A 16337-nucleotide genomic window follows, 5' to 3' on the forward strand; every position below is an offset into this window, starting at 1 on the left:
GTTAGTACAGCAGCTTTAAATTAGTCTTCAAGGTGTGAAAAAGCTAATTGAATCCACATGAAGTACATTGATCTTGGGTCTCTTTATTTAACTTGCTGCTGGTTGCCTCCCATGATGACCCCCTGCTTGGAGAGAAGGCCTGTGGGCTTCAACAAGGGCTGCTCTCTGGTTTTTCTTTGAAATGAAGTACAGATAACATGTGGCAGCCTAACCTATGATCTGAATACTGCTGAGTTTTTATTGCTGTGATTAATTATTTGAGTTAACTCTTACACTCTTCATTGCCATGCTGTTAACCCCTTTATGTCCCTCTATCTATTTATTAATTACATTTTTTAGAACAAGTATATGTAAACACAAACAAGAAACAACACAATACTTAGCTTTCCCCCCTATACACCTACTGACCTGCAATTAAAAAAAGTACTAGAGAAATAAAATGTTGCCTAAGTAGCAAATAGTTGTCCATGTATGCCCAGATATGTTGTCTCTTAAAGCTTTACTTGATGGTCACATAAAGTAACACACACTACTTAGTTACAGGCAGGTTGATTTGCTTTCTAAAAAAAATAATGAAAGGACCCCAGATCTCAAATTTACAGTATGAGTCAGATGTGGAGTAACTAATTACCTCTGGATATAAAAAGAAATCACATCATCGGGCAATACAGAGGGGATGTTGATTGTCATTCTTTCAAAATAACACAACACATTTAAGCCCATTCTCATGATAGTGTTAAGGTTCAGGTCCTTAAACAGTCTTCATATGTCTTCATTAAAAAAAATAAAAGTACTAGGCTTTAAAACTGCATTAAATAGTCATAAGTGTGAATTCGTGAGGTCTCCATTGCCATAAACATTATCTAATGCCGTTTTTCCATCTTGTAATTAATTTTTTGTTTAAATTATTTTGTATGAAAGTCCACAGTTCTGTTAGTGCTAACATTAACAATGGTTCTGTTCTAGTGAGCAAGCATATGCAAAACCTGGAACCTAATTATGTGTCTTTTTTCCATGTCTTTGCAGTAGAGGCCACTGTAGTGTTGTGAGCTTGGTCAGTATTGCTGGAGCATGAGGAAACCTGTGCCACAGAAAAGTAAGACTTTATATTCCATTCACAGCATGATTTGTAACAAACAAATATTCACAGCAGCTTGCAGGTAAAGCTACAAGTATGACACATTTTAGTTCATTTCAACCAGTTTATTTTCTTTTTCAGTGCAGGCAGATTCATGCATTATCTTGTAGTAATGTCATTGCGGACAGTGTTTGGAGCGTTGAGTTTGTCAGGTCAAAGTCACCAGTAGTTGAGAGCTTATTGTATCTTTCTTGTCTCCTTTAGCTATAGAGTGGAAAGATGCCAGAAGGATCAAGCATGCCCGGAGTGGACGGCCCTCCCGGGTTCCCTCGCAGTACCAAGGTAAATAAGCCACAGCAGCCAGTGATATATGAAGTCCATTTTGGGCAATTCCAATAGAAAACAGAGCCTCAGCAGAGTTTCATTAATCACAAAGACAACGTTTTCTACAAATGTTGATAACAGATTTTAAAGCCTCATGTGTCTTTGCTGTTCTGTTTAGGGCTCACAAAATATTGCATGTTAAATTGAACCACAAATTAATAAAAACTTGAACATTTGTCAGACTTTCTGCAACTGGAAAAACATCTTAACACTGTTGTAATATGATATGAATGTCTTGTTGCTCCTTGTGGTCCTTTACAGGGCATTTCAGTTGGGAGAAATACCTAAAAGAGACAGGTGCCTCAGCTGCACCCTCAAATTGCTTCAAACAGGTGAGAAAAATTGCTCTTAAAGTCCGCTCTTAAATGTCTTTATTGAACACGTTTGTAAGCATCTCTTCTGTGAATACTTCATCACAGTAAAGTCTTTGTCCACTGCTGTTATCATGCTGCAACTCTCCAGCTAACACTTGTCTGGTGACACTATCTAGAGCCTCACACCTCCACTTAACGAGTTCAAGGCGGGGATGAAGCTGGAGGCCCAGGACCCGCGAAACACCACGTCCACCTGCATTGCCACAGTGGTGGGCCTGACGGGCTCTCGGCTGCGGCTGCGCTTAGACGGCTCTGACAACAAGAACGACTTCTGGCGCCTCGTGGATTCTTCAGAGATCCAGCCGATCGGCAACTGTGAGAAGAATGGAGGCATGCTGCAGCCGCCACTGGGTGAGGACGCACACACAAATCACATGATGACAGGGGAAAACACTCGCTGCGTTCCAAAAGTCGTTCAACATGCCCTTGTTCACTTCCCCTCGGCACTTGGTCTGTGGTCTGTACAGGTCGGCTTACACACATAAAATACCACTAGTCTATTAGTAGATAGATGCTTATTGAAAACTGTCATATAATTAATTAGTTAGGCTCATATTTATGGATATTTGTCCTTTTCAGCTTGTGGAATGTCTGTATTTCCAACATTATTTGTAAATGGATGGGGAAATGCTGTTTTGATATCATAAAGATATCATAAACCCAATAAAAATTATAGTTATGATAATGATGATACAGATCACACTCAAAAATGATAAAATCAGAAACTATTGCAGCTGATTACCGATTGACTGTCAGTGTATTGCAATTACCTGCAGAAGATGCCTTCAGCTCACAAAAAGGGGTCTGCAGGTATTTACTATACATTTATATATATATAAACACAGTGTAGTTCTGATGATTAAGAAATAAAAGCAGTATATAGCCGTTCCTGAAACTGGTGGTCGATCCATGATAGTCAGGTTGAAAGTGAACGTTGGCAGGTGTGTTTCATTTCAGTCCCCCGCCAACTTTCCTTCGGCTCTCCAAGTGGCCTCCGTATGGCGTCAGCAGTTGTGTAATACTAAGGGCTGAGGGGAAGTGAAGGAGGGCAAGTGGAACAACTTTTGGAATGCAGCAATTGTTGAAGGTTTTCTTCTGATTTCAGTGTCTTTTCTACTTTTCTTTTTTTTAGTGGTTTTCAATTTGGTCCACTAGGTGTCAGCGACTAACAGCAAAGAATGTCTATGTGTCATGTTAATGCCTATAAATAACTTCCTGACACAGCTTAGAAAGCCTCCTACTCCAGAGGTTTCTGCATTAAATACCCAGGAGAATACACCAGAGCACGGTTTTGTCTGCCTTTTTAGACCACGAAATCTTGTTGAGTGTTTTGAGGGCTGCAGATACAGATGTGACGATTAATCGATTAGTTCACATATATCGAATTATTTACACCACTAATTTGATAATACATTTGAGGGATTTATATATTTAATTAAAAGTAAAAATTCTCTGTGAATATTTTCTGGTTTCTTTACTCCTCTATAACTAAATATCTTTGATTTGTGGACATAAAAGACATTTGAGGATGTCATCTTGGGCTTTTGGAAACATTGATCAAAATTATTCACCATTTCCTGACATGACCAAATAGCTACTCAATTAACTGAGAAAATAGACAGACATATAAATCAATAATGAAAATAATTGTTAATTGCAGCCCTAGTTTGAAATATTTTTCCATTATTGATTAATCTCCTAATTATTTTCTTATTGCTTGGTCAATAAAATGTCAAAAATAGTGAAAGTTCATCATAATTTCTCAAAGCTAAAGTGATGTCTTCAAATGTCTTGTTACTTGTGACCAACAGTCCAAAACTCAGATATTCAATCTGCAGCAAACAACAAATATTCATATTTGAGAAACTGAAACCAGGAAGATAGTTTGTGAGCTTTTTCTTTATAAAATGACTGAAACGATAAATCCATTAATCACTGCAGGTCTTACATTTATCCTCTGTTTTGTTTATGTCAACATCACCATGTTCATCAAACAGCCCATGGATCTAAAGCTGGTGTATTTTTAACAGCAGCTGATCTCCTCTGCAGGTTTCCGCCTCAATGCGTCCTCTTGGCCCATGTTCCTTCTGAAAACATTAAACGGAGCAGAGATGGCACCCTCCCGCATATTTCACAAGGTACCTGTACAAGGCTCACGAGCTCAACACGCTCCGAAAAACTAGTTGCTGTTGTATATCAGGGAGAAAACAAGCATGCTTATTTACAGGTCTTAATAATTTTTTTTCGAGAGTCCACTAGGATCATTTTGTCCACAAAAGATGTCTTATTGTCTGGTTAAAAAAAAAAAAAAAATAGTCACCCAATACTAAATTCAACCGCATTTTTATTTTATTTCACTCTATTTTCCTAGTACAAATAAAAGTACAGATACCTGACCCCCTTTCTGTCTCTCCCTGTTCCCCAGCAGGAGCCCCCCGCCCCGGAGCAGAACTCCTTCAAGATTGGCATGAAGCTGGAGGCAGTGGACCGTAAAAATCCCCACTTTATCTGCCCGGCCACTGTGGGTGCGCTGCGTGGTGTCGAGGTGCTGGTCACCTTTGATGGCTGGCGGGGAGCCTTTGACTACTACTGTCGCTATGACTCGCGTGACATCTTCCCTGTTGGCTGGTGCGCCCTCACTGGAGACAACCTTCAGCCGCCTGGCACCAAAGGTACACATCTTAACAGTAGGTGGGAGGTTTATGAAAAGGGGTGTCACGTGTTTTGGGGAGTTTTTTGGGCACCATGAGCATCACAAACAAGATTGTATTCACATCCGCTGTACCACTGAGGAGGTGGAAACATGAGCGATCGATGTTTCAAACCACCACATGTAAAGCCAAATCTGTCTGTATGGCATTATAACAGTATGGAAGGTGAGACGTTTTGATGAACTGACCCTTAAGAGCAGTGATTGTCAAAGGGCGACCTGCAGGCCGCATCTGGCTCGCCATAGCTTTCCATTCAGCCCACAGAGCATTAATTCATTCATAAAATATGAAGAGGGAAAAAAATGCAGTACAGTATGTAGTATGTTGAGAATTTCGTTTCTCCCTATATTAAAGCAACACCTGAAACATTTGAGATGAAAATCATTTTATTGATAATGATATAACCACCCCAAATATGTGCGTTTGACCCATGGTTACCTAAGATGTTATAAATGCATCTGTCAGCTTATTATTAGTTGTAGTGCAGAGTTTAGTCAGCTGACCTGAAAAACATCAACATCAGTGTCAAAAACTGGCAAAGTGAGTTGTCATGAAGTGACAGAAATTGGTGTAGTAGTTGATCTTCCACCCTCTACTCCCCTCTCTTTTTCTCTTTTTCACACAAACACACACACACACACGCCACAGCGCTGTCTCTGTGCAGCCTGTTGTCACTCACATCTCATCAAATACAGGCCTTTTATCAGTGGATTTCATCCAATGACTGATGCTCTGTCTGAATCTCTGTACTCAGTCCCCACTATAATAAATAAAATGTGTGCTTTTCAGGTCCATATCGCTTCATGTTGTTGATCAATCAATAATTAGCATACTAAGGTGCAGAGGGGCGCCCTGTAGCTGACCTGGTACAGCGGGCGGCCCATGTACGAATGCTATGTCCTTGCTGCAGCCGCCACAGGTTCAAGTCCGACCTTGGCCCTTGCTGCATGTCTACCCCTTTCTCTCTCCCTTTCACTCTAAAGTCTTTCCTATCTAATGAAGCTGAAAAAACTAAAAAAAAAATCATCTTAAAAAAATATATATAAATAAAGCAAGCAAATTGGATAAGTGTAGCAGAAATGGGATGTTGCTTGGGCCATATCTTTAAGCAAGACTAGGGGCAAAATTATAGCTCTGATGTAACTTTTTTCCCCTACATGCTCTTATTTAACATGTTTTATTTTCATATTGGCAAACAATTAGTAATTGAATCATTAAACAACGATAGGCCAATCACAGCCGTGATGATATATAGCACAACAGCACTGCCTCTCGTGTGCTATTGCTTAAATATAAATACACACACACACACACACACACACACACACACACACACACAGACACGCACTCACCTTTTTTCAGGACACTGGAGTGGAAGTGTGTGCAGTGTCTTGGTCGACATGTCCTTCCAGTTACAACTAACACTTTTATCATTATGAATTTGAGCAGAGATCCAGTCATCGGGGTTAACTGAAAAAACCTTTGTGGGTTTGCAGGGCCTTAAACAAGCCAAGGTTGTTAAGATTTGGGTTATTACTATACAGGGTTGGACACGCACATTACATTGAGCTGTATTTAAAGGATCTAAAGAGCATGGCAGGGTTTCCCACACATTCATTTGTGGCGCACTCCCACAACAGCAGCATCTGACACCACTATAGATTTTCTAGTTTTGGAGCTTCCCCCCTCTCTCTCTCTCTATCTCTATCTCTATCTCTCTCTATCTCTCTCTGATTGATCCGACCACAAACTGATCTAAAGGAAGTCTTGAATGCTAAAATCAAAACAGTTTGTTCCTCAGTTAGCCACCTGGCAACTTAAATAAGACAGGCTACTGCAAAGGAGAAAATTGAGTGATGAAAAGTTCCATTTGCGCTGCTTCACAGACCTGCAAAAAACTTTAAATTCAGAGCAGGGACATGGGCTCAAGTGCATTTCAGGTTTGTCCAACTCCACGTTACTAGTTAAATGGTGCATAATCTGGGCGCAAAGGGGTTGTATTTAGTATTTCCATCAATCATAGATGCCTTTTAGGCATAACATAAATTAGCGTGTTATCTCCTGTTCTTCCATAAAAGCCAGGTGCACCTGTACTTGGCGCATTGCTATTAACATTCAGCAAATTGGAGAGGCGCACTTTTATCTGCTGAAAGTAATGTAATAAGTAAGCAGCAAACATTGTTTAAGCAGCAAAACTAAAATCTATAGCTGTAAACTTGACAGAGGAAACAAAACTGAAGTTTGAGCTAATGAAATAATTTGATAGACCAGGATTTTGTTGGTCAGTGGTGCAATCGCTTTGTGCTGTCTCGAAACAGCAATATGCCTGATCACACCTCATTTTAAGACCTTACACACTCATGGGCGCACAGATGGATGCAAAGACTACATAGTGTGGGTGCTGGCCATGAAAATAACAACTGCGTCAGTTGAAACTAGCAATGACAGTTGCACTGCGCTGGTGCATCATAGTTATCAGTACATCATCTGCCTGAAGGCATCATTTGCAAGTCATCAACATGAGCTTGCTATTTTTAATTCCTAATGGTGTTGAATTTTCTCCAGATAACTTTTGAACTGTGTTTGCAAAAGGAACAATATCCAGTGACATCCTGTCCCCATCGTACAATGTTACAGTATCATGGCTTTAGTTTTGCCTGTATGTGCGACACAATCTGGCGTGGAACAGACCTACATGATACATCCTTTTTCCATTTCGAAAAAAAACAAGGAGCCTTCTTGTTTCCAGTTAGTTTGTCTTTTAAAGCTGGAGCATTTTGGAAGTTGTATCCATGTTTACTTTCTCATCATAAAGAACCAGAGGAAGCAATTTGTCACTAAAAACCTAAAAGGGAGAAGTGGATACAAGGGTTATCAGCCAGAAGGTCAGCTTTACTCATCTGTTAGAAGCTGCAGTATCTGAAGGAGTGGAAAAGGAAGGAGGGATCTGGAGGAGGCAGGACATGCCTTTGTAGCCTGCTAGTGTTTTATGAAGGCCTGGCACTCCCCCAGTTGGCAGAGTCGGGCCATGACGTGGTTGGAACAAGCCTGGGTGCCCCTCCACAGGCCTCCCGTTGGCACCCTCTCTAACAGGCTGTGATTAGACACCTCAGAGAGGATTGAGAGGGGATAGACACGAAGAGAAAAGACAGACGTATGCTGTGAGAGGTGGATTGTTTACATTGTTAGCAGATGGTGGGAGGGGAGAAGAAGAGAAGGGAGGAAAAAGAAAGGAGGAGCAACATTGAGGAAGAGTGGGAGAGGAGGACAGGGCAGGAGGAGAGGGTGAATCTGAGGACAGCTGTGCAGACAGCCACACACTTTTGACTTTTGTTTGGGAGCGAGAGGTGAGTAAAAATGAATGAAATGATAGAAATCTAGTCAGAGTGAAATATTATGAGCTTGTGAGAAGTTATCTTCCTGTAATGTGAAGCTGGCAGCGGTGGTTTTGTGAACTCAGTGAACTCAGTGCACTCATGGGAGAGGAGGGAAAAAAGGAGTTTGCTCGTAACACGTTTGTTTGGCTGTATTAACAAGCACTGCCACTGATCAATGAACATGTAACCTCAAGCTTTTTAAACCTTTTAAACATTATGTAGGATTTATCCAATTTATTTAGGATCAATCAGGTATCTTGTTTTTCTGTAGCTTCACAGTGGCTTCCATATGAAAAGTCACAGTAGCCTGCAGACTGAGCTTTGCATTGATTGGTGTGCCCGTGTGTTTAATAAATACTGCCCCGCGGGCCAAGACCTGTGTAAATGAATGTGGCCACTCCTCTCGTAAACCTGTCCTCAGTTGATCCAGAATGAATCTGTGTGTGTGTGTGTGTGTGTGTGTGTGTGTGTGTGTGTGCGTGTGCGTGTGCGTGTGCACGCGCACAGGCTTGCAGGTGCATGTAAAGCCAGCTATTTCGTGCTATACTGTGGTTCCTTCCTGTATGGTGGTCAAACACATTCTTGAAATTTTGCCAGCTCTGTGTTGGCTTATTTGGTTATTTTAATGTCTTTAATCTAAGCCTCGCTCTAAATGATTTTACCATGTGAGTGCTCCCTCAGTGGTTCATGTGATTTCTGAAATGCTTCCTACAAGAAAGGAAGGGTGTGTGTTTGCGGGTGGGAGTGCAAGAGATACATTTTAAGACCATCCCACAGCTGTCAGCAGCTTACTTCTTTATTAGGGTTTATTCCTCTGGCTTTTGAGGTGTTCACATATTTCTTTTTTTTTTAAATTCTAGCCAGCAGGGAGTTTAAAGTAGACCAAAAGAAAATCATCTTTGATTACTTTTGTTCTTTCTTTCAAAACAATTCATCCTTTTCCTTCACCTCTTGCCACAAATCTTTCAGTGCTTGTTTTTCCTCTGCTTCATCTTTTGTTGACTGTTATGGATCACAGCTTGTGCAGGTATTGCCTGTTTGATTTCACAGTACAATACTGGGCTGATTTGTGTTGTTTACAATAGTGATACATATTTTCTTGCTTACTTTGTTGTTTTGTGACCATGCAGATGGTTAGGCGTTATTTGCTCTGGTTTTTAGATATCAGTCCCAAGGATTAACCCTGACACCCTGTGCAACAAATGAAATTCCACTGACAGATTTCTCATAGCCTGAGCAATAAAAAATAAGAAATCCTAAGCTTAATGCATCCATTGGAGCTTAGTGGAAAATATGTTTCTTGTAATGTGTATGAACCAAGCTTTAATATTGCATGAGAAAATAGCATCATTAGCAGTGTCTTAGAGCAAGACAGCATATCAGGATTCATTTTTGTATCTTTTATTTTCCCCTCCTTTAATCTGACTACCATCAAGAGAAATCATATTGCAGTGAATTTCTCAAGACTCTCGTTCCATCCTTATTTATATGCAGAAAAAAACCCAGATTAAACCCCCTGAGTTCACTTCAAGGTTAAAATCCACAGAATGAGCAGTCTTCTGAAGCGAACTGGAGCATGCACTTCTTGATGTAACCTCTCACCCTCTTTCCTTCTCTGTGTAACCGCTCACTCTCTCACTGTGAAGCGCTCTACAGTCTGAGAGGTGCAGAAGTGGCATCCTCATGCTTATAACTGAGGAAGGAAGTTCAAGAGAGGAAAAGTGTCTCACTGCTGAGAATGTTTGACCTTCTCTGCTGCTGGGAGAAACTTGAGCTCAGGTGTTATGAGCGGCCTGGATTGAGTTTTTCATTAAATAATACCGAGGGATTTGGAATTTTTTCATGTTTAATGCTCCAGACCGTGAAAAACAAGTAATATGTTACTTGTTCAGCATTAAGGTATTTACAGCATACAGGAGTAATGGTAATACTTAATGAGCCATATAACACTGGGTGTGCAACATGTGTGTATGACATAACTCTTTTTTTTTTTCTTTTTTTTTACAAGACGTTAATTACATTTTTTTACTTAGCGAGTACAATAGTCATATAACAGGACGGTGTTATAGCATTTCCATATACACATAGTGATTTCAAAGTGGGAATACACTATGCACCCCTGCATTTTCATCAGTAACAAACAAAACTAAGACTGACAAAAAATCATGATTGTGAATAAAAATCCACATAAATGTTTCTCTTGGTACAAAATCATGCTCAAGGTTTCAGTCTTCACGATTTAACACAGTATCAATAAACATAGGTGTCTTCTCCATTGAAAGACAGTAGGACATTTCTCTCAGTCATTGACCATTTGAGGTCTTGACATTTTTCCAACAAAGGTGTCAAGAACAGTGTGTTTACTTCTCTGTATATATGGTTTAAGTGGGTACACTCCCAAACTAAAAACCTATAGCACTGAATATCATTGAATAGCATTGAACTTTGACAGTGAGCTTGATCTACACTGCAGACTATACAACTACATCCAGTAACTACTATTATGGCAGAACTTTACTACCGGAAACTCTGGTCTGTTTTTGCAGCTTTGGTGTAAGAAATTGTGATGTTTGTTACAGCTTCAGTAATATCTGCTGTCTTTCGTTGGACACACAACATAAGACAGCTCACTCACGGAGCAGCTCCAGCCTCTGTCTTTGTCATTTGTGGCACAGCAGCCTTCAGTGTTAATGGGCTATTACTCGTGATGTGTAACCAATCAGATAATGCTGCAGGCGGGACACTGAGTGATGCTAGAGTGGTGACTGCAGACAGAGAGGCTGCATCAGAGCCAAAGTAGCACATTTTTCTATGAATTTATTATATTCTCTAAAAAAAAAAAGCAGTGATGATGGTTATGGACTCAGCACTGCAGTGCCATCACAGGATCACTGTATGCAGTAATGTAGTTATGGTTACAGCCCTAATTTAGCACAGGTTTGGAGACTGTGGACTAGAATCCCCCTTTCTGAATGATTGCTTCTCAAATGTATGGAATTTAAGAGGACTATAATTAGTTTGCGTCGTCAGTGATAATGTAAGAATTTGTGTGCGATAGTAACATATTGGGTTTGGGCCTTTTAATAGAGGCATTCTGCCATTCTTCAAGTGTAATCTGCACTTGTAAATCTTCCTTCCATACATTTAACTCATTCAGAGGGTTCTGTACAGCCTTAAAGCAGTAGGCCAAATGACATGCAGATTCCACCATTAGGGTCTAAAGTTATCTTGGAACGGCTAGTTGTCCTATACCTCCATCAGATCCACAAGACACAACATCATCAACACCCCAGATTGGGCTAAAGCAAGTAAGAGCCCAAAAATATTTTTTACATCATGCCAGGCATCATATTGGAAACACTGAGATTGGATGTTTGTTTTCAAAGTTTCTTAACACCTGCAGAGTACAAATACAAGTGAAGGAGTAACAGACTCTGTTTCAATCTCCAGCCACGATGGAGGAGTTTCACATGAGAAATAAAAACAGTGTTTCAACAAAACTTTTTTGTTGATTGGCTGCAGCTAGAGTCAAACAGGGACATTGTAGCCAACAGCGTAAACGCTTCTTGGATGTGTGTGCAGTCGGGTGCATGACTCATTCTGCTATGTGTTATGTGCTTGTTATGTGGCAAGTGCATGGTGTAGTTGATTTTGAATGAACCTGTTTCTCCTGTAACTCACCTCAAATAACCATATATGTAGTCTAGATTTCAGATTAAACACATGATAATAAATGAGAAAATAACTGTTCAGACTGATCAAGCATTATTACATTTCTTTATACCCCCTGTGATTAAGTGGGGAGCCTGGAGCTGTAATTGTTAATTAGTTATTTTTTGCTGTTATGACACAGAGTTTTACTCAACTTCCTTTTTTTATGTATCTGTTTGTCTTTGCCTATGCAGTAGTGTTGCCTAAGAGCCTTGGGGCACTGACAGAAGGGAGTGTGGAGAGCCCAGCCATGCACCCAACGCCCACAGTGGGCAAACCTCCAGGTCAGAGAGGACGCAAGCCAGGCCGCAGGAAAACCAAGGTGACAGGGCCCTGGAATCAGAAGGGCCCAGCGTTGGGACCACAGAGCATCCAGCCAAGCAAAGGCCTGGAGCCCATCAAGATCCCCAAGAAACGAGGGCCCAAGCCTGGCAGTAAGGTAGGTGTGAAGTGGCTCAGCGATACCATCAGGAACAGATGATTGCCTTAAACTGCAGGGTCAGTTCACCCAAACTACAATAAACAATTAATATTTTCTAAATTGCATCTAATGGTGTCATGCCATGGCAATAGTTTTTGGACTATTTCTTCAGTCTACAATGAAGAAATAAATCTGTGCATTATTAAGGAAAAAAAATAGAGAATTTATGAGCACCACTGACAAAATTTAATTCCAGTGTTTTGGGGTGTCGCCAGCTCATAGCCAGCTGTATGAAAACCAAACTACTGTATCAACACTGCTTACTCTCATGGGCTTTGATGGCTAAAACATTTTGACCTTGTGTGACACCTTGATTTCTGTTGGAGGAGCCTTATCATTGGAAGGTATTCCAGCATGTAGAGTTACTCTGCCTGACACTTTGTCTCCTTTGCTCTTGGTTTGCAGTTGGGCTGGGCAAAGAGAGCTGGCTGGCTGGAAGATGCCATGGCTGGCCCAGGACGGCCAGTGACAGGCCCAGGGCGAACTAGGGGTAGACTGCCTGCCAACTGGACGCAGAGGATAGCTCTGCAGCAGGCTCAGACTTTAGAAGAACCTATCAAGATCCCAAAGAAAAGAGGACCCAAGCCTGGCAGCAAGGTAGACGTACAGAACATGCACATTAACACAGGCATCACTGAACCACACGATATCACATTATAGCAAATAACTTCTTGAGGATGGAATTATTTGGGTGTATTTTTGTATTTTATAAAACACATGATTCGTAATTTATCAGCATTTAAATTAGGGCCGTACCCGACTCAATTATGTCAGTTGAATTGGATTTTGCTCTTCAAATATTTGACTATTTGTTCAAACTCAACATGGAAAAACAAGACAATGCTCATGGGGATTTTTAGGGTGACAGTAACATTTACTTGATACAAAAAACAAGCAAAGTTGGCCCTCTGAGCTAATGTGTGCTAACTACGCTAACGACACATCACAAATGTGTAACGATTCTTGACAAAGTTAGATATCAAACAAAACCCAGACACTGTATCGTATTAAGTTGCTGTCAACTGTAAATTCATCACTTGTATGTAAAAAAAAGAAGATGGCAATATCTCAGAGCCTGACTGGGAAAAGCTTTTCTTCTTCCGGGCAGCTGCCTTAGTCTGACTCAGACTCACGTCGGGCCTGTGTCTGCAGCTGCCTCTACCTGAGAGCAGCATGAAAATAAGGAGCACTCTCTTTGCAGCAAAATAAGAGGAGCAAAACTTCCCCTACAGTACCCTGCACACTGACTGACAAAGAAGGACTGCTCATTTTGAAGAAACTCCGTTGACTGAAGGGTCTCTGACCGATGATTCATATTTTTGACTTTCATGGGGCAGCCCTAATTTCAATAGTCAGCAGTACATATTGTCCAGTGCCCACCTCCTTAACTTAGACAAGTTGTTTAGTCTGAAATTGGAACAATTAAAACATAAAACAAAAATAAAAATTTGGATGTTGCACCTGTTGATAAACTTGTTATATTTATCTCTGCTCTGCTACGTCCTGCTCTGATCTTTGTTGTTACTACCTTTCTGACCAATTAGACTGGACAAACACCTCAGGAGGACATGTTATAAAAACACTAAGCACATTAAAAAGGGTCTATCTTTTAACATGCTGTGTATGTCTTTTGTTAACATTTATAAACAAATGCCATTCTGTTTGTTGATATTTTTGAAGTAAGGCAGATTGAGCTGGTTTCCATTTCAAAGGCAACAACAGTCCAAAAACACAGTGGTTGTCCACAACAAATGTTGTATGCTGGCAAGGCAGGTAGCTGCGCTCATCAGGTTCCAATAATGTACTGAGGAGAGATTAATGGAAATACTTGGCAGAGGCATGAATTTTCCTTTTGATCTTTGCTTTATTTTCCAGTATAACACCATGTTACAACTACAGAAAGGCACTTTGTTTTAAGAGTCTAAATAAGAATACTAAAATAATAGCATAAAAGACCTAATCCAGTCCCATATGTTGCTATATTATCAACTTTTCCTTTCAAATGTATGCACAGTAACAAACCAGTAAAGAGACAAATGCTGTAAAATGTCTGAATGTGTGTGTTTGTGTGCAGAGAAAACCACGCGTGGTACCTAATCCAGTCCCCACGTCTCCCACCAGCAGCACCCCAGAGCCCGACACCAGCACTGTGCCTCTGGATAATGCCACCATCCCCAACTCTGCACTACAGGCCCCCACAGGTACATGACGTGCACAAACCCTCAACCCCCCCAGCATCTGTCATGCTGTCACGAACACAGTCACCATGTTTTTTGCTGCATTGACAATCAGACCAAATTAGACAAATAAAGATTAATACACGCAAACAAGGTTTAGAATAACAGAATATATTGCTTTTTAAACCATGATAACATTTTGTTAATCAAATAAGTCACATCAATATTGACTCCTCTTCTTGCTGTTTCCCCCCCTAGTTTGTGTGTACCTAAATAAGTACGGCAAGGTGGGACCCCATCTGGACCAGCGGCGTATCCAGCAGCTCCCGGACCACTTTGGGCCAGGCCGGGCCTCATCGGTACTTCAGCAGTGTGTTCAGGCTTGTGTGGACTCCGCCCACAACCAGGGCACAGTCTTCTCCTGCCTCAAGTCTGGGCAAGGAGGCGAAGTCATTTCAGGTGGAGATTAAACTGACATTACTAAAAGGAGTCTGATTTCTCCCTCTGTCACACTCCTCCTCCTGAGAAGTCCTCATGAAACCGCATTTTAAGAGGCTCTTGCTTTATTGCTTCCTTGTTTACTGTGGCGATCACATCTTTGTTCAATTATCCTGCATTAGAGAAGAATGTTGTGCTGTTGTCAAAGAACTGCCACCAAAACACTACTAGACCATGTGGAGCACGTATTTCTTTTGTTGCATAAAATATGCATAAAAACGTATAAAAGTAATGCTCACATCTTTTGATTTTTCTTCACGTAAAAACAAAGGGCTACACTAGATTTAACAGATTTTGATCCTCTGCCCTTTGACCCTGTTTCCCCTGTCTAGCCTACTTCGACCAACAGCAGCGCACCCTGACCTTGCCTACAGTCAGCAGTGTCACCTACGTCCTCCGCTTCTTGGAAAAACTCTGCCACAACCTTCACTGCGATCCTCTGTTTGGCAGCCAGCCTGTAGCCAGAGGAGGGCTGCACTACGATAGCCACACATACACTACAGGTCAGAGCTGCTGCACTGTGTGACTTCACGTCTATCTATCTCTATCACATCTATCTACATTGAAATAGCATGTGGTTAGTGTTAATGCCTTATTTGATTTACAGTAGCTCTGTTAAGATTTGTATCCGTTAATGGAAACAAATCTGATAGCTGGGGTGTCACTTTTAAGGTTTTTTATTATAATAAGAACCAAAAGTTGACTTTACTTATTTTCCAGAGAGCATATTGCATGTGCACAGTTGACCTAAGTTTCAGTTAACTTTGCTTAGGAAGCCCAACACCTTTTAACTGGTCACCAACTGGTTAAAATTTAAGGGAAACATTTTTTTTAAAAGCAAAATGAAATAAAATAGAAAAAGAGGCCTGTCCTTGTATCATTTAGCACCACATTTCAAAGTGCTATGTATTAGAGGTGGCAAAATCTCAATGTTTTGTGATGTAAAGGTTCTGCCTTTATTTTATTTTCTGTTGGCTTTGCTGATTCGCAGTCGGCTAGTCGCGTTAACATGTGAAAACATAGTGCCCACTGCTTACCCTTTGCTCTCTACGTGTTAGCTTATGTTAGTCTTGGCTGCTGAGCACTGTGCACCACCCACGTTGGGTGGGACCTAGCTATCCTGATCCATATTGGTGGGACTGTGTTACTGCATAAACACAGTGGCTGTACTCTGATTTCCATCCAGGTAGCCCTGCTGAGTAAGCAGCTTCTTTTTAAGCAGCCGAACACCTTAAGAATTGTTAACTATGTTAGCACCACTAGCTGTGCTGACACTGCTAGTGGCACTGTAGACCTGACAGTGATAGTTAAAAATGCTAAAGAAGGTTTGCTGCTTACATTTTAGGTTGAATATCTCACCAGGGGACCTGGAGGGGAAACTTGAGGATGACCAAAATCCTGCCACATGGTGTTACTGTATGAGCGGTGCCGCTAGCTAGCTCCCACCACACCTGGGTGTTTCTTATTGCAGTAAACTGAAAAGTAACAAAATTAACATTTAGACTGATATGAGTAACTGGTCAAAAATATTCTCTGCTGTGAACTA

General features: G+C 40.9%; 1 protein-coding gene across 4 annotated transcripts in view; it reads left to right on the top strand.

Moving 5' to 3' along the window:
* The window catches only part of LOC121945922 (polycomb protein SCMH1), a 73535-nt gene that overhangs the window by 51760 nt on the left and 5438 nt on the right, over positions 1-16337 (top strand). For 3 of the 4 annotated variants that reach the window (XM_042490293.2, XM_042490292.2, XM_088084287.1), the window contains 11 exons: positions 1027-1096; positions 1343-1420; positions 1724-1794; positions 1953-2187; positions 3886-3974; positions 4262-4508; positions 11830-12074; positions 12522-12713; positions 14191-14317; positions 14552-14752; positions 15124-15294. In XM_042490293.2, coding sequence (XP_042346227.2) covers positions 1072-1096; positions 1343-1420; positions 1724-1794; positions 1953-2187; positions 3886-3974; positions 4262-4508; positions 11830-12074; positions 12522-12713; positions 14191-14317; positions 14552-14752; positions 15124-15294 — 1681 coding nt within the window. In that variant the 5' untranslated portion in view covers positions 1027-1071. The remainder of the gene's footprint in view (positions 1-1026; positions 1097-1342; positions 1421-1723; positions 1795-1952; positions 2188-3885; positions 3975-4261; positions 4509-11829; positions 12075-12521; positions 12714-14190; positions 14318-14551; positions 14753-15123; positions 15295-16337) is intronic. The other variant, XM_042490294.2, reaches the window with a different exon arrangement.

Source organism: Plectropomus leopardus, chromosome 11 (genome assembly GCF_026936395.1).
Source record: "Plectropomus leopardus strain MGB_pleo_1.0 chromosome 11, ASM2693639v1, whole genome shotgun sequence".
NCBI lineage: Eukaryota > Metazoa > Chordata > Actinopteri > Perciformes > Serranidae > Plectropomus > Plectropomus leopardus.